Source organism: Lissotriton helveticus, chromosome 12, assembly GCF_964261635.1.
Source record: "Lissotriton helveticus chromosome 12, aLisHel1.1, whole genome shotgun sequence".
Lineage (NCBI taxonomy): Eukaryota > Metazoa > Chordata > Amphibia > Caudata > Salamandridae > Lissotriton > Lissotriton helveticus.
This window is the reverse complement of record NC_136073.1, coordinates 308,031,723-308,055,624: the sequence shown is the minus strand read 5'-3', so window position 1 is coordinate 308,055,624 and position 23,902 is coordinate 308,031,723. Positions and strand designations below refer to the sequence as shown.

At 44.1% G+C, this 23,902-nt stretch overlaps 1 protein-coding gene across 1 annotated transcript in view; it reads left to right on the top strand.

The window, feature by feature from the left end:
* Window positions 1–13,777, top strand: part of GPI (glucose-6-phosphate isomerase) — a 113,751-nt gene extending 99,974 nt beyond the window's left edge. Inside the window, exons 14-18 of the mRNA XM_078670616.1 lie at window positions 5,228–5,304; window positions 5,559–5,687; window positions 5,950–6,025; window positions 6,113–6,179; window positions 13,409–13,777. Of these exons, the coding sequence (XP_078526742.1) occupies window positions 5,228–5,304; window positions 5,559–5,687; window positions 5,950–6,025; window positions 6,113–6,179; window positions 13,409–13,532 (473 nt within the window). The 3' untranslated portion in view covers window positions 13,533–13,777. The remainder of the gene's footprint in view (window positions 1–5,227; window positions 5,305–5,558; window positions 5,688–5,949; window positions 6,026–6,112; window positions 6,180–13,408) is intronic.
* Window positions 13,778–23,902: the final 10,125 nt, after the last annotated feature.

Genomic DNA, 23,902 nt, shown 5'->3' with positions numbered 1-23,902 from the left:
GATTTCCTCCATTGTAAGAAGCTTTCTGGCACCTGGCGCTGAACAAACGGTCCTCCCAGCATAATTTCAATGGTGTGAGGAGTAGTCTTCTTTGTTGAAAAAATACAGAACATCCAAGACAGTCTTGGGCTGGGTTCCCTGGCACCGATGGATTCTTTATCTCCGTCCCTTTTAGCTTCCTCTCCATCAGTTCCTCCGTTTATGATCTTTGTGCCCATACCCTGGCCATCCTCCAATCTCTCAAGTTGGGGTCTCTGACTGGCCCTTGTCCTGCCAGAGCGTTGGCGGGGGTCGCTGAGGTGGTTTATCCAGAGATCAATAGGATTATTAATCTATCCTTACAGACCGCTGTTGTTCCTTTGAGCTGGAAACGGGCTAAGCTCCCACCACTTTTTTAAAAAACCTTCTTTAGACCCGTCACAACTTGTTGGCTATCGTCCTATATCTCTCCTACCGACACTGACCAAGGTCTGTGAGAAGGTGGTTTTTCGACAGTTAGAGGCCTATGTGGAAACATCTGGTCTTCTCCATTCGGCACAGTCTGGTTTTAGGGCAACTTATAGTACCAAGACTGCACTGGTGGAAATGGCTGAGGCGATCGGAGTGCCTGGATGCGGGCGGCAAAGCGGACGTGATTTTACTTGACCTCTCTGCCGCCTTCGATACGGTACCCCAGCAATTACTCCCTGCCAGCCTCTCAAATATTGGCATTGCTGGCCCTGTCTGGGACTGGATGAAATCCTCTTTTTGGAAGAGCGTACTCTGCAGGTTTGGATGCCTCCTTTCATCAACTGCCAAGAAAATGTCTTCTGGAGTCCCTCAGGACTCTACTTTGAGTTCTTTGCTCTTTAATATCTATTTGACACCTCTGATTTTTCTGGCCGAGGAAATGGGTGCAAAAATAATTGCATATGCTAATGACACCCAGCTCCAATTTACCTGGAAGGACACCGACCTGTAGCCAGAAATTGCCCAGAACTGTGTCTCTGCTGTGTTAAGTGGTTGGCCCATGCCCAACTGAAATGCAATGAGGACAAGTCCGAGGTCCTTTTTATATGGTCAGTTCCCGCCCACTTCAGAGAATCTTTATGGCCTCCAGACTTCCCTCGACCTAATTCTGAGGGCGCTCCAGCAAAAAACTTGGGGGTCTGGTTTGAGGAGGACCTGCGGTTTACGGTGCAAATTGAGAAACTCACTGGAGTTTGTTGGCACCCTCAAGTCACTTAGAAGGTTCTTCCCCTTGCTGCTGAGGCCGGCCAAGGACATGGCCGTTTGTGCTCTCATTCTTCCCTCCTTGATTATGCCAGTGCTCTGTATGTGGGAATTCCTGGATATTTACAAAAAAAGCTACAGACCTTACAGAATGCCGCAGCTAGACTTCTGTTTAACATCTCTGGAAGATCTAGCGTAAAACAGCATTTACGCGAGTTGCATTGGCTGCCTGTGGCTCAGAGTGCAATTTAAAGATCTTATTTTGGCACACAGAGCTTTGCACGATCTTGGACCAATGTACATCAGGAAGCACTTTGCTTTCTTTGTGCCTAATAGATCGTTGCGCTCAGCCACCCACCGACGGATGGTGATCCCACGATTCCGCAGAACACGGCTGTGGGGTCAGTCTCTGTCCGTCAAAACCGCTACGGCATGGAACTTCCTGCCCCTGGAATTACGTAACATTCAGGACCTCGACCTTTTTAAAAAGCAACTGACAAACCTTCCTCTTCAAGCAGTAGTAGTTTTCACTCCAAGTCACTGTTTTGCGCGCCAGGACACTCGTATTTGTGCGTGGTATAAATCCATTAGAACATAACAAGCATTTGGCATAGCCAATAGGTCTTGCCTTTGGGACCTTATAAGTGTTTAGTTAGAGCTATTGGCTTCACAAATTTCTTTAAGTTATTCATCTGCCATTTCACTTGTAACAAAGTTTAAGTGCATATTCAACACTCTTTTCCCAACTACGCCATAATATAGTATTGTGGGGCTCTTTCATTACACAGCACACAAGGCGCTTGGAGCGCTTACCCTCACACCACAGGACAACTGGCTGCTTCATTCCAGCACACTTTTAGTGTAGCCAAAGTGGGGAAAATTAGTTTGGCCTGGATTGTTACTTTTGTAGTGGTTATGGCATTTAAGAGAATCACTGATCATTGGATCCTAACAGAAAACAGGGACCATCAGATTATGGTTGCCGGTCCAGGGGCACCTAGGTCTTCCTTTTGCCTCATAGTGAGACTGGGTGGTAGCTGCCTAATAAAAGGCAAGTCATATGGCAGAAGATGGCTTTTTTTGGAACCTCTACACCAGACCACTACCACCTCATCACCCGAGCAGAGTAAGTGTGAGGTAGACTGGTGAGGAGCACAGCATCTCTTTCGTAAATATGGAACAAACTCCAGACAGAAAAGATCACTGCCAGGGAGTTCAAGCGGAAAATAAACCGAGCCAGAGAAAGTGCAAACTTGTTGGACATCCCTAGGAGGAAAATGCAACGTCTGCGGTAGCAAAACAAGGAATGGTATGGACAACCTGCTGCACATAGAGGGACCTGTGGTACAGGTGCACTGCGGGGGAAGAGTAAGTCATGGCAGGTCTGCAGTGGTCGTTTCTCATTTCCTGGACCCACTTTTGCTGATGGCACAAAGCAACTATTTTCTGTTTGTCTAAATAAATAGCCTGGCCTGCTGATTCGGGGAGCTGCCGGTGCTATGTCTCACCCTTACTTGTTCTTGGTGTCTGGGGTTGATGGCAGCTGCGCTGCTCTCCTGCTCCTCTCGGTGCAGCTCCAGCTGTAATCCCATGTTCAGCTGCACAGTGTGGCATACAGGGCCCAAACCCTTGCTGTGGGCCATGGACTGGCCGCAATAAAGGACTAACCTAAGCCATTACATCATGGCCACAACGTTTACTGTCACCTGACTGCTATAATACCGACATGGCCAATATATGTAATGGCAAGGTAAACTTAAAAAATAAAAGGGCATTGCCAAAGCCTTTAGGTCTCGCCTTTTGCCTCTGCTAATTATTTTCGCTGACCAACATTTAAACATAAACAGTGGTGTACCGCGAGGGGGTGTACCTCACTTGATGCTATAAGTGGGGGAGGAGGGGGGGGGGAGGTTGGTCACAAAGTGAATGCAGACAATGGGAGGGGGGCGAGAGCATGGTGAATATTGACAACGGGCGGGGGCGGAGCAAAGGGAAAGGAGACAACTAGAGCAGTAGCTTAGTAAACACTGACCACAGGAGGGGGGCGGGAGCAAAGTAAGACGCAAAAGGACATTTTTAAAAAGCAGAGGCAGAAGACAGTGATGGTACGAAAACATATGGCTTGTATCGAAAAGATCTAAGCAGCAGAGGCAAACGCCAGAGCGGAAACTAAACTGCCACAAGGCGGGGCAAATGTCCTTTATCCATGAACCAAAACTATGACCTTTAGAAAGGCGGATTAAGTAACCAATCCTAAGTGGTTGGTCGTGTGGTGGGTATCTTCTAATGTCCCAGAGACATTACAGCATGCCCCGCAAAGCAGCGCATGCACGCTGCCTTTAGGCTCGACTTCAAAAGGACCCTTTCCTCCAGGCCAAATGCTTCTCTACTTAAAGTTTACCATGGATCACCTCAATATTAATCTACAAAAAGTGTTTATCTGACAAGGTAAACACTTACTCCTTGGGTACTAATTTCACCTGTGATTCTCTAACAAAATATCAGACTGTAGCCTTCAATTCACTGTAATTTACCACTTAAGGTGCAATGGGTTAAATACATTGGTCACAAGTATGAGTCATACCTTTGTCATACCATTTTCATAATTAACAGATTAGACTAAATGCATCCAACATGTTTCCCCATGAACCAATTCGCCATTACACCTTCACAATTGGCTTCTCTCCACAACAGACCGAGGTACATAACTGTCAGCCCATCAGGACCAGCCAAAACATTACTAATGTATATAATACTGATGGCAAAAAATAGACAACCCTGTGGAATGGGCCTAACAAGGAAAATGCAATTCTTCATCTCCATGTGTTTGTCAGAGTAACCCAACACTACAACCATTGCCTACTATGGTAATCTGAAATTCCAAGAAACGAAATTCGATCTGCAATCTTTTAACAGTCTAATGATCCACCCTCAGAGGGCTGTTTGCATTATAAACACTTTTCACAATGAATTGGTTGAGGTTACCGTCTCTAACCTGTGGCATCTGACATAGGTTTTCCAAAGAACCAATTAGGCCTGCAGCTGCGATCATTGGCTTGCCAACTAACCAACTGAAGACTACTGAATTCTGCATAGGTTTTTCCATAAGGTCTCTTTACAATAAATGTCTGGCATACTGTCTTTGTCATAACTGTCCTATAGCTTTGATTAGTGCCATGTCACTGTAACCAACTCGGTGTTACTCCGTTAAGCAGAAGCTGTCCAAAAAAGAAAATCTTACAATGGAAGCCCTCTTTTTTTTTTTTTTTTTTTTTTTTTTTTTTTTTTAGCAGAAGCACTCCACTTCTGTCCAATCAAAATCTGTACTCGAAGTAAGCAGTGTTTGGGCACCGCCACTCTGCAGTACTCCTGAAAGCTTTCCATTCTGTGGGTCATGAAAGGAGTAGGAATAGCTGCGCTATTAGTCCGGACCCAAAAAGTAGCCTTGCAATGTAACCACTTACTACCCTACTGCAGTAACTTATTACAGTTATGCAAGTTTTTTAAATGTATTACAGGTGACTAGTGGTCACAATCTAACAGAAATAATAAAATTAGACATTTATACATATTACAGGCTTTCATGTATTTTTAATGAGTTTTAGTTGATGTCTTCAGGCAAGGAAGGATCAGTCCATCTATCTATGCATTGGAATATTAAATATGCTAAAGGAGCCTGTTAATGTGTATTTGCATATTCCTTTCCCATTTAAAAAAAATGACGTTCTGATCCTTTCTTTCACAAAAAACAAACTCTCCTCTTATGTCCTCTTACTTCTGGTTTAACGTTATTTTAAAATTGCTGTTTGTACTTAATTAGATGTAGCTGCAGAAAGTAGTTTAAACATGTAGACTGTTTAATTTAAAATAAGCAGTTTGTTTTGTCCACTTGAACAGGGTTGCTCTGATCCTGTTCATTTAATAGTGCGCAGAGATACATCGCATAGTTTCCGACCTCTTGCCTCGCAGAGCTTTCTCTTAGGGCTGCTTTTAATCCTGTTCTTTCATCTTGTAGGTACTCGCATGATCCCTTGTGATTTCTTAATTCCAGTCCAAACGCAGCATCCCATCAGACAAGGACTGCACCATACAGTAAGCTCATTTTATGACTTCGCATTGAGTACATTGAATTTCTGCAACTTACTCTTTTGGGGGAGATGGGGTAGCAGGTGTAAGAGGCAGGAGGATGTGGTCTTTAAACTTGTACATGTTTGTAACAATTCAAAAATTAGGTGATGTTGTGTCCAATGGGATGAACAAATTTAAAGACCTTTAGGTATCACATTATGGGAAACCCCTGGAATTAGGAGTACTTGATTCTGCCTTTTCTGATATTTCACGTTTAGATACTTATGGCCAACTTCCTAGCTCAGACTGAAGCCTTAATGAAGGGAAAGTCAACAGATGAAGCTCGCAAGGAGTTGGAATCTAGTGGACTGAGTGGGGATTGTTTGACCAAGCTGCTGCCACACAAGGTATCTCCTTTTATATTTTCTCTGTTCTTGTTTCTTGCGCTTATTTAATAAGTTGCATGTATTGTAACATTGTGTCATCTGTGAGTGTTTGGAAGGTTTAAACTCTTCTGAAATCCATTTCTGAAATTTACAGCTTTTTCAAACCAAGCCTTTACACTTTTGCTTTCTACTTCTAAGAAAAAACTAGTATTTTCGACCAGAATGTGTCTTGTTGCATTGTTTACATTTTCTGCTATTAAGATTGTTTTACTTTTTTCCGAAGGTTTTTGAGGGAAATCGTCCAACAAATTCAATGGTCTTCACAAAACTTACTCCTTTTATGCTGGGAGTGCTGATAGGTAAGTTTAATTTCATCATTTAGATACCGTGTAATTTGTATTATTGTATTTTAAATACTCATTTTTTTTTCTTTTTGTCCTTGGCAGCTATGTATGAGCAGAAGATTTTTGTTCAGGGAGTTGTGTGGGACATCAACAGTTATGACCAGTGGGGGTAAGCCATTTATTTATTCATTTATTTAAAGAGTTTTATATAGTGCTGGTTAGACCTGGAGGTATCAGAGCGCTTTACATGAGAATCATAAATGTATTGTATCTGTGCTTGTATAGCGCTACTGCCACCCTATGGGTATCCTGGCGTTTCAGATATCAGAGCACTTGGTCAACTTCTGGTGAGCAGAAAGATGGAGCGTGTGGATCAGAGTTTCGGGAATAGCCAGGTTTTCAGGCTTTTCCTGAATTCAGTTAGTGAGACACTCGGTCTGATCCTTTATGGCAGCTTGTTCCATAACTGTGCTCCTACCACACTGAAAGCCCATTTCCCCCCCCCCCCCCCCCCCCCCCCCATCCGCCGGTATCCGAAGACCAGAGCCATCTCTGAGGAAGGTACCAGGAGAATCTTTCCTGTAATGGAATTGGGCCCATCTCATGTGAGGCTCTGAACACCTGACAGGGTGACTCAAAAAGAACCCTTTCCCTGATTGGTAGCCAATGAAGCTGTCTCAATGCGGAAGTGGAGGACGAATGGCGTCGCAAACTCAGCACTAGTAACAGAAAAAGTTCAACAATTACACAATAAATCGCCCAAAAAAGAATAGGCAATACAATTAGAGGGGAGAAAGAGAGGTAGTGGCGGGGGCAGGGGAGGTGAGAAGGGTGGGTGAGAAAGTGAGGATATGGGAAGAGACAATATGGAGAGACGAAAAGAGATCTGTCTAAGGACCGACAGGCTAAGGTGAAGACCAAGGAGAGAATCCACGGCCCATCGCACCTATAGCTAAACCAGGTAGCTCCATCAAGCATCGGACAAAAAAAGTTCAGTCTCTACATTGGGAGAAGGAGAGACCTAAAAAGAGGGAGGATGCGGGAGGAGACCGCAGGAGGGACGAAAGTAAGTGCAACAATGTGGTATAACAGAAAAAGATCAACAATTATACCTTACAACGAACAGTCAGCAATACGTTAGGAGAGGAGAGAAAGGAGCGAGGAAAGTGGGGGTAGGTGAAAAAGTGAGGATAATGGAAGAGACCACCGTAGAGACGAGAGGAAGTCTGTCTAAAGACCGACTGGGTAGGTGACGACCAAGGAGGGAATCCACGGTCAGTCTACCCTATAGCTAAACCAGGTCGCTCCATCGGGCATCCGACAAAGTAGTTTGGTCTCTGGTGTCGAGGGAAGGGGTTCGCAGAAAAAACAGGATGGGAGGGAGATACGGCAGAAAGACTAAGGAAAGTCTGCATAAAGACCGGTTGAGTAGGTGACGGTTGAGGGGAGTACCAAAACCCATCTCCTCTATAGCCATCAGGTAGCTCAATCGGGCTTTGGCCAAATAGCTAGGTCTCAGTAAGAAACAATTTAAGGAACATGGATGGCAAAATAGAGCGTAGAAGGGAGGGGACAGGGAAGGTGAGAAAGGGAGGATAGGGGAAGAGACAACCAGGAGAGACAAAATGAAAACTGTCTAAAGCCTGACTGGGTAGGTGACGACCAAGGAGGGAGTCCACAGCCCATCTCCCCTATAGCTAAACCAGGTAGCTCCATCTGGCATCAAACAGAATAGCTAGCTCTCAAATGACGAGGGAAAATTCACAGGTAAACAGGGTGGGGACTAGGGCCAGGACAGTTAAGGGCAGAAATCAGTTGCAGGAAAGTGGAGAGGAGTAGAGCGGGGAGGGGGTATGTAGTTCAGTAAAAGTTACATGATTAAACAGTTACTGGATGTCTTGGCTGAGGTCTTTCCGAAGTTTTGTCAAAAAGTCCCTAAACATGCTCAGAAAAACGTCTTTAGTCAGGGCCATGTTGTCCGCTACCTCCGCAGGGTTCGGGGAGGGGCGCTTGTCCGCCGGTGTGAAAGTTCGAGACCTTGTTGGGTGTTTTGCTGGATGTCTTCTTTGGCGGCATATGGACAGGCCCGGCCTATAACTGCCTGCTGCTTCTAGCCCCCTACTCCTAGCGACACCGATTCTGGTGGTGCGCAGCGCCGGCTCTGGTGACCTGCTTATGGTGCCAAAGAGGCCCGGTGTATGGTTCAGGCGTCCTGGTAGATGGACTCTATTCCGCCATCCCGGTGTCTGGGGTTTCGCTTTCACTTCATCCCTTACGAGGTCTGCCGAGAAGCCAGCCATTTTGCACCGTTCTTTTTGTGCCAGCGTACCCTTAGTGTGACTGCAGCAGTTCCCACGATGTTTTTCGCCTCAGTGGGTTCTTTGTTTGAGCTCTCTACAATTTAGCTGGGCCGTGAGCGGGGGGCCCTTATTTTCTTTCGCCCCTCGCCGGTATTTGAATCCCCCTTATGGCTTCCTCTCGTTAGCCATTGTAGTTTCTTCATATTTATTTTGTTTATTGCTTTTGTTTTTCAAAGTACGTTGAGCAGAAGTTTTGCATATTGCTAATCTCCGTTGCGGAATGTACAACACTGAGGCCCAGTTTAGCATTCATAAAATAGATTGCCAACATTTATGGCACGCAGGAGTGCTGCAAGGAGAAATTTTAGTGACCGAAATCTGAAAATCATAAGATTTAAAGAGGTAAACGAGAAATCACTTGCCCAGCCCTACATCTTACAATCCTGCTTAGGGATGAGGATCTGATTTATGGTGCTCGCTGTCTGCATCTTTCTTGCTGATTCGTTACAGTCAGACTCTGGGTCACAAAACCTCTAACACTATTTAACGCAGTCCCCCTCCATTATTTTGAATCTGGTCATTCAAAAGTGTCTGGCTGTACGGTCCAGAGGTCAGCTATGGGACGCTTGCGTAGCCCCCAGCTTTCCTCATTCTGAAGAGCTTTGCCTTCGGCTGCATTGTAGTTTGATCAACAAAATGTTGATTAATATTTAGTGAAACAGATTTAGTCCATTTGTTAAATATTAGATTCATCTGGTATGTAGGCACTGAAGTAGAGAGATTTGTTTCTGATTGATACTTAAGGGTGGGGGTGATCTCAGTTGAGGCTGCCCTTGTTGGGTATGTCTAAGTGAAAAGACCAGTCCGAGGACTAATTATAGAAGCGCACAAACCAAGCACTTCAGTGTCCGGAAGCTCCCAATCCAGGGAGAGGCCGCACATTGTGAGCAAGTGACATTTACCTCTGCTGCTTGGCTCTCACATCGTGCTAATGCGCCCAGCGTTCCCCGGGGCAATCATTGAGACCGTCCATCATTCTCTTTTGTATCGCTTTGTTCGCCCTAAGTGTGGCAGGGTATGCTCAGATGTGAGTCCCTTGTTCACTTGGCCACTGGATTCAAGATAGCCTGGCTGATGAGGATTATGAATCCGAAACCGGTCCCAGGACGCTTGTTTCCGGTCCAGGGAAGACATGGCTTGGCAGTTCGGGCTAGACTGTTCCCACAAGGCACAGGGTCAGACTGATTTGCATATAGCCATGTCTGAACTGGGGTGGCTGAGTGAACTAAAGAATGGTGATGGATTAAACCCAGATCAGTTGACTGGGGGTGAGTGTTTGATTTGTTCAGACGCTCCGTCCATCATTCTCTTTTGTATCGGATCATTGAGACTGCAGCACATTTGAGACTTTCAAGGTGGCCATGCTGCAAATATTTTAATTGGTTCGGGGTCCCCTTGGTGCAGCTCCTGGATCCTTGAACCCTAAAGGCTGCCTGTCTCTCTTTTGCCATTGGTACCTCACTTTACACTGACCGAGGACAAACCTCCATTGGCACTGTGCCGTGCTCAACTCTTCTGCAGCAGGTCTTACCACTTGATACTTTGTTGGTGGAGGCCACATCCTGATCTCTGATCCATTTTCTCCAAGCCCTTGTCTAACCTAGGGATAAAGTATCACTAAAGTAAAGATAAAGCTGATGAGGGGGTTTCCCACAGGTCGCTTGCCTATTTAGCAGTACTTCTGGAAAATGGGGTAAATGTTTGGATAGGATTTGCATGCCCTAGAAGGCCTCAAACATGTTCCATGCGATGACTGAGGAGACTGATATTTTGCTTCTTCCTCACTATACAGATCCTAGCCTTTATCTTGAATTGCAACAGGCCATTTGCTTAGATACCTCACTGGAGTCAGCCCTGGATGTGCCCTTGGGTCAACCTACATAAAGTGTTTCTTTTGCAATAGCTGTTGATGGGTTGCAAGAATCCTGCAGTTACTTCTTCCTGTTGAGGAGACTAGACCTAACCTTCATAAAAAAAATACTTTGCAATGTGGGCCAGCTATTCCTGAGCCCTTGTTGCCTTTCAATGAAACCCTGACTAACCTGATCCTGCCGGCTTGGCCAAAACTCTTTTCGGCTCCGTGATCACAAAACACCTTCTGGTGATCCTAAATTCTTGAAACTGCATCCGAGTACAGATAGCCTTGTTGCACAGACCCCTACATGTAGAGGGGAAACTAAATTCTTCTCGGACAACCGCAGTGAACATATACATTTAAGACTTGATGCCAGTCACACAAGTCTCTGCTTTGTGAATGCAGTTTGCCCCCCCCCCGTTTAAAATTTACTTAATCAACTTTTGAAACCTTCCAAAAGATTGGAGATTACCCTCACCGATCTTTATTACCCTTTGGAGCTCTGGTAATCCGCAACATACACACAGTACTGATCATCTATTTTGAAAATTGATTTGAGGAAGATATGGTGGTAGACATTGAAAGTTGAAAATGTGTGTAATATATGTAAACCTCTGTGACATTTGAAATGGATGAAAGAAAGTGCTCGTTTTCCTGCCCTAAAGGACCAGTATTTCATGGAGCAATGACCGTTCATTTATATTACGGAAACATTGAGTTGTTTGCCTGTAAAAACGCAAATAAAAAATTAACATAGGAAATAAATTATGATTTTTAGAATTAAATACAGATTATTTTGTAATGTTGCAAAAATGTAGCGGCTGTAATATAAATGGCAAACTAAACATACCACCCCTCCCAAGAATTCTTTGAACTGGGTGCATTGAAGCAAAGATTTTAAATGCAGAGGAATAGTTGTCCTATAACTCTGTAGGCTAGACATCTTATTGGGCCTAAAGGCTCTGTGCCTTCTATTGAAGTCAGATTGTTGACCTGTTCTGACAAGACCCGCTGTGTGGTTTGCAAGATGCAGAAGGGCGCTTGATCTCGTTCTCTCTCTAGCTTGAGGCTCTCAAGCTTTGGTGATTAGTGCTTCACTGGATTTCCCTGATGGTCATTCACTTAGCAGAAATTCTCTACATCCGTGTGGAGTAATTGAGCAGTCCCCTCTTGCTAATCATAAGTGGCGGCTGTTTCCAGCGGTGGCGCAGTGTCTTTTTACCCAGTTGGGTGTACCCTCAGACCGATTTGGTAGCTTTTAAAAAGCACTCTAGTGTCCAACCTTCTGCATACTAGAGTATCGTTTCTATGGGGGTCTTTAAGACGTTTACAGCCTTTGTTTGATTTTGGCCTCCCTTATGCATTTGCACCTTTGACTCTGATCCCAAGGGTACTGAAGAAAGTCAGGCAGGACCATGTACAGCCGATCCAATCGGGCCTGAAGGATCTGATGCTCAGAACTGTTGACCCCTGAGCATCTGCCAAACTTGAACTTCCTGTTCCGTGTCACACTTCGACCTGCTGTCCCAGCATCACGGCAGGGATGCCACGCCTGAAGCTCAAGACTCTATGGATTCATGCTTGGAGAGTAAGCAGAACCAACAGACATTCCCATCTATTTTTGGAGGTGCTGGATTTCATGTTGGATGCTTGTTACCACAATAGCTAATCCATTCCAGCCACTGGTTCAAATGTTACCCGGTGTGGAAAAGCAGATTTACCCTCTATAGGCTAAATTAGCGAATGTTCTTTTTGTATTAACTTTGGCTGGTCGCACTGTGTTGTGGGCACTTTAGGCCTTTCTTCGTGTGCCTGACCAGTGATCGTCATTCAGATTGCTCCTTGTGATGTTTTGTTAGAGTTCTCAAGTTTCCCGCAGTTATCTTTAGAACCTCAGTTTAATTCTAGTGTCTTGGTGCGGGCTCCTTTTTGAACCTTTTGATATCTGTACTCTGCCTCTTTGCCTTGAAGTCATTGTTTCTCATTGCAGTGTAATGCGTGCATATTCTAACAGCCTGCATTTCAGCTTGCATTCTATAGTGCCTTTAGCGTCTACATTTATAAGAATAAGGAGTAGCCGATCGATCAACTGTTAGGGTTCATTGGTGGATGGGTGGGTGGGGTGCGAGGGTAAGGCAATCAAGAAAAACTGTATCCTGATGTATTGTACTCTGCATCTGGTTGTGCTATGTTTTGGCAAAAAATGACCCTCCTTAAAGCCTACTTCACTAATGAGAAATTTGTGGCTACGAATGTAGCTCAAGGAATTTGGGTTTGGATATCTACCTGGCAACCACATGAACATCTCTACTTTCACCAGGCACTAGTTTATCATTTGAAGTCTACAGGGAGGGCCATTTAGCCCCCTCAGATATGCACCGTTGGCGGAAGGCAATCCTCCAGTACTGATTCACAAGGTGATGAATCTGTGGTTAGATGTATCCATCGGAAGAATACGAATAAAAACACTTCAGTCCTGCTTCTACGGGTGAATATTTTATTTAACTGCAGACTTATCGCTATCCCACCTTGCCACTCTGTCATGTGGCTTCCTGATATTTAAGGTCAACGTTAACACATTCCTAGTTGTTGCTAAATATGTCTGACACTGGGTCTTTGGGCTCGGAAAGAAATAATTAAACAGACATTTGGATGCAGGGGTGATTGCTTTATACAGCTCCTTGTAGTCCTTTCTGGAGGAAGGTCTGAGTCCTAATGCGAACCTGTGGTGCCACCAGTTGAGACACAGTATATATTGAAGAAAGTTCCTGTTTCAGTTTGACTCCTTGGAAGATTCACAAGGTGAGGAATCTGCAGTTAGAGTAGCACCAGATAATGAATGTATTTGTTTGCACCCCACTCATATCTTGTACACATCTTGTGAACATAATTTTTTTTTAAAGTTCTTTTGTTTCAGGTCACTTCAATTATTCAGCACAATTGAGTTGGTGATTTACTCCAGCTTCTGAAACCTTGCATTGCACTATATAATTGGGCTATTATGTAAATGCTTATCTTTATTTAAATCGTTATGCTGGTCTGTTTCAGTGCTTTATACTGGCTTCCAATCCGCAATATTCAGTTTAAAACCTGGTGCTGCAGGAGGTTTGTCTCAGATATGTGGATGATGCTTTCCATTAATTAAAAGAAATGTAATCTTGGATCTTTCTCCTAAATTTATAGGGTTGAACTTGGAAAGCAGTTGGCAAAGAAAATTGAACCCGAGTTAGCATCTGATGCGCCTGTGACATCTCATGATTCCTCAACCAATGGTCTGATCAGCTTTATCAAGAAACATAGAGCGTGACACTCTTCTAAAGGAACTCCCTCGGACTCCAAAGCCGCCAGATCAATGTTGTAGTTACTGAATGTGTTTTTAAGCGTGAGCAACCTGTGGCACTTTTCACCAAACCCTTGCACTTGTGTTTAAAGGTTAGGATTATACTGTAAAATTATGGCAACTGTTTGTCTTTGTGGTAACTGGAATTGTGAGTTTTCCAGTCTGTGCTCCCGATCTGAATTTGCACAATTAAACACCAACTGCTGATTGAAGTGTTTTTTATTTTTTTTCTTAGTTTTTCACATACAAATTTCAAACTCCAGTAAGTGTTTAATGAAGCTTGCTTTATATCTGTCCTCTACCATCATTCTCAATCTCTGCATCCACAGATTAGCACAGTGTTATTCCAGAATCCGGTCTTTCCTCCCCACGGTTCACTCACTTATCGTTTTTGTTCTACAACCCAACCATTTCCACCCACGTCTAATTTGTCTCTCCGCTCCTTTACTTTAAAAAACTGCTTGAACGCCTTCTACCCTTTAAGCTTCTCAATTTCTGTGCTTTCAATTAATTTAGTCCTCTTTAATGTGTACAGATCTATCGCCTGCACATACCACTCGTGCTGCTACCCATTCCTTGTAATCGACCTCTGCACCTTTTAGCACTGTTCACACTGGTATTGTTGGCAGTGGTTACCTCTCTGCAGAAGAGCGTTGGATTCTCTGCAGTGGAGACTTTGGTTTGCAATCAAGTAATAGTGGGGCAAGCAAAAGTAATGGCCCCTTGGTTTTGCGTGAGTAGGAATAGAGTAGGTGCTGCCTGCTCTTTCTAGCAACCTTTGTCACTACACAACCTGTCTTGGTGAACTCTGCCTAAACAAATGCCCCCCTTGTGGTGGGTTTCATAAAACCACCATAGTCTCTTTAGCGTTTTATTTTGATTTTAAATGCTACTTTAGGGCCATGCCAAAGCACTGGTATTGGGGTTGTAAGGGTGTTGTGGAGTAGGCCAGGAGTGAGTTTAGTTTTTCACATCTTCAGACCTGGTGAATTGGAAAAAACACTGAAACCAAGAGGTGAAAAGGACCATACATTCAGGTTTGCCCTCAACAATATTATCCTCAAATCAAAATGAACCTGAACGAGGAGAGACCGCCCAAAATTGAAAAGTATTAAAGCAGACAGCATCTCAATCTATTGGGTAGGAGTAGTGAAAAATATTGTTTAATAGATACCCCTGTGGCTGCGTCAAGTGAGTGATGATATTTCTAAAGCGCACTAATGCCGAGGCGTCTTGGCGCTGTGCATGGTAACCGAGATATGCGCTAGCCATTGTCCTATTGAGTAAGAAGCCACATCTTAATTTCCTTCCTAAAACGCATGTGGTTGGACATTTGTCTTAGCTGCAGTGGCAGAGTTCCAAAGCCTCGAGGCCAGATGGGGGAAAAGCCCTTCCCTCCCCAACGTTGTTAATTGACCTAGGAGACCAAAGCCAGCCCTTGCGTTGGGGACCTCAAAGGTCGAGTTGGCTGGTACCTTGTAAATAGGTGTTGAAGATCGAAGGCCCCCACTCCCGCCAGTGCTTTGTGAACCAGACAGAGTGCTTTGAAGTCGATCCGCCTCCACACCGGGAGCCAGTGTAGCTGCCTGATAGCCTTTGAGGTGGAATGGTATTTAGGCAGCTGAAGAAGCAGTCTGGCTGCGGCTTTCTGAATTGATTGCAGCTTAGCCACTTGAGCGCACCCTGCTCCTAAGTAGAGGCCATTGCCGTAGTCTATTCTAGGAAAGATGGTAGCAATTATAACAGTTTTCCTAAGATGGTAAGGAATGAACGGCAAGATCTTTCTGAGCCCCTTGAGCATGAAGAAGCAGGCAGAGACCACCTGGTTCACCTGCGACTTCCATGACAGGTCTTTATCAAAAATGAACCCTAGGTTCCTCGCTTTCGTCACTGGCACCAGACAGGCTCCTGCCAATGTAGGCCACCAGTTTTGGTTCCAGATAGACACTTTATGACCAAACTCTAGGACTTCAGTCTTTTCTGTGTTCAATTTCAAGAAGTTAAGGTTCATCCACTGCATGACCTCTGACATACATCCGGCGAAATCAGCAGCCTTGGAGTCCACAGAATGGGACACAGAAACAATCAGCTGAGTGTCACCATCATATGACACCAGCTTGAAGCCCAGATTCTTGATTATCTTGGCCAAAGGGGAAACATAAATGTTAAACAGGGTGGGCGATGGCGCCGAGCCCTGGCGGACTCCTCCTGGAAGGTGAAATTTATCTGACTGAAGGCTATTCCAAAAAAATGAATTGTTCCCTGTCAGGAGGAGAGAAGATCTAACGCTAGGCCCTTGACACCAACATCCTGTAGCCGTTGGATGAGAACCCCATGATTTACGGTGTCAAAGGCTGCTGTTAAAACCAGCAGAACCAAGGTGACCCTGCCTCCCTCGTCCATCCCCTTCCGAATTTCCACAGCTGCCATCAATAGTGCAGTTTCCGTGCAATGATTCGCCCGCAAGCCGTGCTGGGTGTTGTCAAGAATATGGCATGTCTCTAGATAGGAAGACAGCTCAACATTCATGGCTTCCTCCACTAGCTTAGCTGGCAGCGGCAGGCAGGAGATGGGGCAATAGCTCTTCACATCGGAGGGATCTAACTTGGGCTTCTTTAGCAGGGGCCGAACACAGGCCTTTTTCCAGGCTAAAGGAAAGACTCCCGAACTCAAGACCAGATTAAAAACCGGCAATAATAGGGCACTTATCTCTGCCGGTGTGAGGTGGAGCACGAAAGGAGGACAAGGGTCTGTTGGGGAACCAGACTTGGTTTTCAGCAGTAGGTCAGCCAGCGTGATCTCATCCAACGGAGAAAACAGCGAGAGGCCACTTTGTGCTTTACAGGTACCATTATGATTGATCTGTATACTAACTGCTGCTCTGGACAGATCGTCATACATAGATTGTACCTTGTTCTGGAAATGGGACGCCAGCCAAATAAAAAATAAACTCCGCATGATGGAGTGCACCTGTTGTCTGCTCCTGCTGAAAGGACCAAAGGTTGGATTCCAAGATCCTAGATGGAAGACTATTCTCATCGTAGGTTTTTTGTGCCGAAAATGACTTTGATAAATGATTGCACCCCATAATATCTGTCCCAAGATGGAAAGGTGGAACCCTACTGCATACACTGACTTTAACAAAGGGTAACACAGCAGCTGAAGGATGTAGATGAAAAGAAGTTAAAGAAGTATCTGATCACACTAATGATTTACTTAGTGTATCGGTACTAGTAATGAACGTGTGTGCACATTTATTGGCACTCTAAAGGTAACTCAACCTGTTTTTACCGCCAAGAATAAAAAACAACCCCGACAAAGATGTTCTCGCTGCCTCTAAGTGAGGAGGGGTATTTGATATGCATTTTATTCTGCAAGAGAAACCGAACAAACACACAAGACCATACTAAATAGAAGGAGTGGTTGCATAACAAAGAGCATGCCTGGTTATGAAGGATGTAAATGCTTATAGCATATGTTTGTAGTAAAGTTAGTACATCGGACTTTACCTGAAGGAGAAACGTGAGTGATGTAAACCTGTCAGCAATGTGTACCAAGGAAGCATTGGCATCTAATGGGAATCTCCTTTTGAGGCCATTGAGTTTGCTAGTGGTGTGATCCATATGGCACAACGTTCCCAGTGCTGTACTGCATGGCTAAAGAATTGTGTAAAAAAAAAAAACACTCGTGCGCACCTACAAAATGAAGCAACCGCTTATTTTCTTTTGGGTTACCGATCATGTTGGATTGGTAACTAGAGCGATAAAAATGTGCGAAAGGGGTCATTTATTTTAGGAAATCAGGTGGCTTTGGGGGAAAGAATTAACACTGGGGGTTAAGATGGTGGGGCTGTTTTAAAGCTGTGGAGGGCGATGTATACAGTGGCTCAAACATGCAAAAGAGTTTAACATGGAGCTTGTAGGGACAAAGCACACCGGCAAGGAGGCAGCCGGGAAGAGGTTGGGAGAAGCACACCGGTGAGGGAGAGGAACAAGGAGCCTGGCAGTGAGGAGATGCAGACCAGGGAGACAGCAAAGAAACTCAGTTTCGTAGAGTAGTTAAACAAAATTAAAAACCTAGCTCCTGAAAAAGCAAACAGTGGAAGGCTGTAGTAAAGGGTCCGTGCTCCCTTGTAAGACCATCGCAAGGAAGGGAAGCCTACACAGCTAACGGTTGAAGAGGTGGTGGCGGCCTACCGGAGAGGAAGCAGTATACTGCAAGGAGAAAGCCATACTGGCTACAAAGTTTGGGCTTTGTTAGGGAGTAGGGAGCTGCTGGTGGGGGGGTTCCTGTAGGGCTGCTGAGAGTACGGAGAAGTCTGCCTCTGGGTGTGCCAGCAGTTACTCCCTCATCTCTCCCCTTCCCACCTTTGGAGAGTCTAGCCTGCGGGGAATACCTTGATTTGAGCAAGACTTTGGTGAATGTCTATAGGCTGTATACCCTCCGTGCCCCATCATAGCACGACTTGGCCTAGTTGTGGACCTTGTAAACCTGAATGACTGCTAGGAGGTGCTCACTGAGCGGATGCCGTCCGTTTCTCTGCATCTTGTGCAGACGCCTGTAGACCTGGGGTTGCCCCACTGCTGAGTAAGATACTACACTTTGAAAATCGAGAGGCCCCCACGGTTATCTAAAGTGCAATGTAAATATAAGGTCCATGGCAGCCTTTTCTTAATATATGCGGACTCTGAGAAACTGAAACGATATCTGCGGAGGTAATGAGGCCAGCACCCATTTCTAAAATGAGCAAAAGCACCACCAAAACCACTAGAAGTGGGACAAGGGGAAGGCAGAGTGGCGAACCAAGCTAAGGATGGCCAGCCTGGTATTGCAGCACCCATGTAGGGGATGTCCTCTGGGCCCAGTGGCCTGGATAAATCTGACAGTTGCCGACCGTTCTAGATGTTCGTATCCTCTTGAACAGAAGATTGATGTTGTCAGGACTGATGTGGGGCTTCTCAGGGCAGAACACAGGAAACTCTGACAGGATGACCGGAACCAAATCTACTGTTGAAGCAATACAACCTCCAGAAACTGGTGCTTCAGGTGCCGAAGGAGGTGCATGGGCTATGCAACGGAGCCAAAGAGGGGTGGCCCTGCCGGAATAGTATTGGGACATCTAGCTAGCCTGAACGAGTCTAGAGTCCATCTGTGGAACTTTTGTAGAAGACTGGCTGAGACAGTACTATCTGGCACACACTTAAAATGTTTCTCTGTAGAGGGCTCATGTTCTCCCAGTGCATTGGCCACCTCAGAGGGGCACCTCCCTGACTGGTCGTGGCATGGTTGCTCCATTATTACGACAAGATAACATCCTTCAATTTGTTTGTAACCACGATCCATGGGAAGTAGAGGGTGAAAATGTACATAATGTTCCAGATTGTACTACTCTGGTGCAGCGCAAAATATTTTTTTTGTGTGTGAAACGAGCACTGAAATTACTTTCCCCTGCAAACCTCCATATAGATTAGTCATTTACCTCCCCAGAAGATGTTTGGATACAATACTGTGGCTCTCTGGAAGTGGCTGGCGAGAGGCTTGAGGAGTCCTACCTTGGTGTGTATGCATGTAGTATTGCGAGGGACTATAAGCCCTTTCACTGCTGAGTCTGATCCCCTTCCAGTGATCTGGTAGGTAGAAAAAGGTTTACTTGTTTTGTTGATGGTGTTTAAGAATATTTTTGTGTTGAAATTGTGTTATGATTAAGGCTCCCTGTTAAATGTTTTCAGTCTGTATTTATCTGTAAAAACAGATATCAGTCAGTCATTAAGTCTTTATTGTGATTCTTCATCATAAAAGACATACTATAACTAATACAGAATCCATGCAAGGTAAAATTCATCATATACGGGGTTATAAAACCAGATCTAAAATCCAATATAAATACATATATATTTACATTGTAAAAACATCCCTAAAATAGTATTAACCCCTTGCATGCACCGCAAATGTTCATGCTGTGCGGGCGTTTTTAAAAGTGGGCGGATTATGGCGGCCCCCGGCCGTCATCCGCACACGCCCACTGTGACACATGAAGGCCGGGGGCCATCATGAGCATGCAAGGGGTTAAATAACAAGCAATAGACTTATTACATTTATATTCTTGTCTGTATTCATTTTTAAACGTGGATAAAAACGGAAATTGGGTTGCTTTTTGAGTAATTCTAAATACTGTCTGCCATGACTGCCAGGCCAATAGCTGTGTGGATTGATCGGTAATGGGGCTAAAAAAGAAGGAATTTTAGTATAGAGGCTTTAACAGCAGTAGATCTGCTCAAGGTTGTTACTGAAATATGCATATTTTCTTAAAAGTGCATTATTTTCCTTCTGCGGGTGTTTAAAGCAGTGAAACTTAGTAGGCATTCAAGCAGGAGTGCATATTTACTAGTTAAATGTGGAAATGTACTAATTGCAGTTTCATTTTTCCACAAAACCCCAAATGAATATGGCTATAGGCAAATTGTGCAAAAAAAATTATTATATGGATTGATAGACGGAAATGTCCAAAAAATAAATACCATAAAACCGGGAGCCCGAATTGATTGCATGTAATGTGAAATCCAGCAATGGGTGTGGTTATTTGAAAAGTATTCTAAGCTGGAGAGATTCTGACTCTTGTGGAAGTGCTGCGTATGAGATGCTGCTCAATCAAGGGTTACATGTATTTGTGGCTTAAAGAATGGCACAAGGCTACAAAAGGTGACAAAGCTGCAGTTTTCTAGGAATTATATGTTTTATGTGAAGAAATTCTAGTATTTGAGGAATATCAGGTTTGATGTGAGACCGCAACTGAGACTTGCACCATTTGATACATCAAGTGAATGACTATGTGAGCAATGAGAAGACAACCGAGGGGGTCAAGTCTCAAAGGTGACTTCGACAGTGTGTGCACCACTGCAATGAAATATTGTTACTCGATTATCCGTTTAAATGCACTTGTTAATGACGTGATCAAACCAAAATATATTTATTGCAAATGACTCAGTCAACATTTCATGAAAACAAGTCGCTTAACCCCTTGGCTGTGGCGCAAATTTCACTGCTGGTGAGGGGAGGGCCTGGTGCTTCGGCACTGACGGAACCACACTGTCGTGAGCCACGGGCGGCGTGTGCTCATGACGGTGTGGTTCTGTCATGGCCCTGCCCACTCATTAATTCGCCCACACAGGGCGGGCATGAATGCCGCATGGGTGGACCGGCTGCAGCATGACTGAACCATGTCATGAGCACACGCTGCCCATGGATCATGACAGTGTGGTTCCGTCATAAGCCGGCAAGGGGTTAAATCAACATGAAGTTATGGCGTCTTCACGATTAAGTCAATATTGTTCGGCAAACAAGGGCAGTCCACTTGAGGTGATGGATTTCCAATGCATATCGGGACTCGCTGTCTCTTCATCAGGGGCCTATGGATCAAACTCCAAAGTACAGATGAGGAAAATAATCCTAGTACTCAAAAAACTGTGCTTGCCTAACATGCGGTAGGTTGTGAGGGAGATAAATATAAGCTAAAAGAAACCTAATCAAAACCATCTGTCATGATGCTGTTCAATGGGGGTGAATTATGTTGTCCTGTCACACCATAGATCTGTGTTCCATGCAATGCTGGGAGTGTGTGCGTGCCAATTACTCTAAAACATGCCACATCTGTCACTCCTCACAGTGTGCCGTAAAGCATGCGGTACTTCTGACTGTACCAATCAGCACTCCTAGTCCCGCTTAACATGCGTGTCCCCTTGTGGAAAATAAGGTGAGCATGCCAATAGTTAGCCGAAGCGTGATCTGTGACTTGCTCTAAAAATCAAATAATTAATGCGGCTCCAAACTTATGAACTTTGTGTCCAAAAACATGCTTCCACCGAACTTTGATAATAAACTATGTTCAAGCCGCTGTTTCGTATGCAAAAAAAAAAAAATAGAAAGCTGGCTAGTGTTCCCAGGGGGACCGCCATCTAACAAAACAATGCAAACCCTAGCTCCAAGTGCGTTAGGCACTCCAAGAATAACCACTGATTCAGTAAACCCTCAGAGTAAAGGGTTTACGAGAGCGATGTTTACCAAGACCCATGTCTTGGAACACGCTATAGAGTAAAAGACGAAAATTACCAATCTGTAATGCAGTTTTGGCTAAAAAGAACCACAGGGCGTATGCCGGCTGTCACTCACTCTAAGTAGATATTTCTGTTGTGTGTAGGAACATGCCACTCAACGCACGTGGCTAAATGTTGGCTCCATTAGCTGATATATTCACGGGTGCATTGCAGAAATGATGGACTAGTGTGAAACAATGTGTAGCGATTCATGCAGGTGATTGTGGGTGCCATGTATAAAAAGGTGCTGGAATTTGGATCTTGATACGGTAAGCAGCTAGTTAGTACTTGAATGGGAAATGTAAGCCCTACGACATGGGTAAATAAACCCTGTATCATGATGATTTGCCCTCCAAGAAGCCGAGCATACATAGATAAGTGGTTTGTGATTTTCAATAAATGCTCACTGGATTTAATACTCCTGCTAATCGAAGAACTTTTGAGAACCATCTGCGATTTGGAGGAAGAAATTGACCTTGTTCAACACGACATCCAACAGAATAGACCAAAAAAATTGGCAAAGCACGCTCAGTTAAACTGCAAACTCCATGTATACGGTAAGGATCTACAAGAGACCAGGTTAAAAAAATTTTTTATGTGCTACCATCGATTAAAAGTTGAATGAGACATACACATGGGCGGAGGTGAATGCTCAAAAAAAATGTATCCGAAAACCAAATATGTCATCCCAAGAAAGTGTAGTGACTGACCAGGATACAAAAATGTCACAAGCTCTTGCTAAAATCATGCTATACAGACCGAGAACTTCTCAAACTACATCATTAGACACCACAAATATAGAAAAAGAACAATTGAGGGACGGAATGCTGGACAATATAAACCTTCATCCCCAGTCTTAAGGATCTGGGTTATATCCATCGTTCTTTGCTCACCACCCCAGTTTGGCTGGGTTCAAACTGGAATGGCATGGGTAGCTTAACGATTAATTTAAGTCCTGATCTCTGTACTGGGGTGAATGTATGACATTGTTCTGCAGTCTGTCCATCAATTGTTCTTTATTGCATTTGACACCACAAGTATAGACCACAATCCCTCTCCTTTGTCCTCTTTCCCCCCCACCCCCCTCCTCTAAGAATCTGGATTTGGGGCAACTGCCCCATCAAACACAGGACAAACGTAAAAAAAATTCAAAAAACAGAGGGAAGGAACAAAGAAAAAAAGCCAAGAACCGGAGTCAAACCAAAACCATATGATTCACATTTCTTCTACTCAACTTTCAAACATGCAAATAATAGTCCTCAACAAGGGAACGTCATTTGTTCCCACTTGTAATAGCACAGTCTTAGAAAGCGAAGTGTTGCTTTTTAAATTTGAGGATTTTGAGACTAAAGAATTTATTTGCAAACATTATGCCAACTCAGTCCACCACAGATGACCCAGACAAATTGATCTTTAAACCCAAAAGTACCTGTCTGGCAACTGTCTCTCAGAAATATTTAGATACTTTTGAATTTCTTGTGAAAGATTTGCCCGCACTGAAGCTCAGTAACAAAAAGATGTAATTTGAGCAGAGCTGAATACAGTACATTACAATCACTGGCACGCAATCCAGACCTCTTTTTTCAGAAAGCGGAGAAAGGCAGTGCTTTGATGATGGACGCAGCATTCTACAAGGCTAAAATGAAGGAACATGTAGTAGATGAATCCATCTATTTACAATTAGATAAAGACCCAACAGCAGAAATTTCAGTTCTCAAAGTACTGGCGATAGCAGCTGATCTTGACTTGGTTGATTATCCCATAAACATTTTTTGACTAGCCGGTGTCCCCGCAGACCAAGATTGTAGTTGCTCCCCAAGATTCATAAGAATTTGGTTGATCCTCATATCCGGCTGTGGTTCGTATTTTTTATTTTTTTTATTTTATACCACTTGGACAATACATGGATAGTTTCTTCCATCCCATTTTACAATCTTGGTCTATGTTTATTCAAGACTTCCTAAGACGTCTTGATGAGCTCCCACTCAGAGTTGATGAATGGTACCATTTGCACCATCGACGTTGTCTTTGTACACTTCAATTGTTCATTCTGAGGAATTGGAGGCAATTGAATGGCCATTATTACGCCAACCGAACATTGGAGCTGAGGTTTTTCTGCTGATAATTAAACAATGAAATTAATTCAATGGGTTTCTAAGTCAGGAGATGTAAATCAAATTAGGGCTCTGTATTCAGACCAAAAACGTCCCGTCAAAAAACATTCTAGTTTTTTTTTTACATACATCT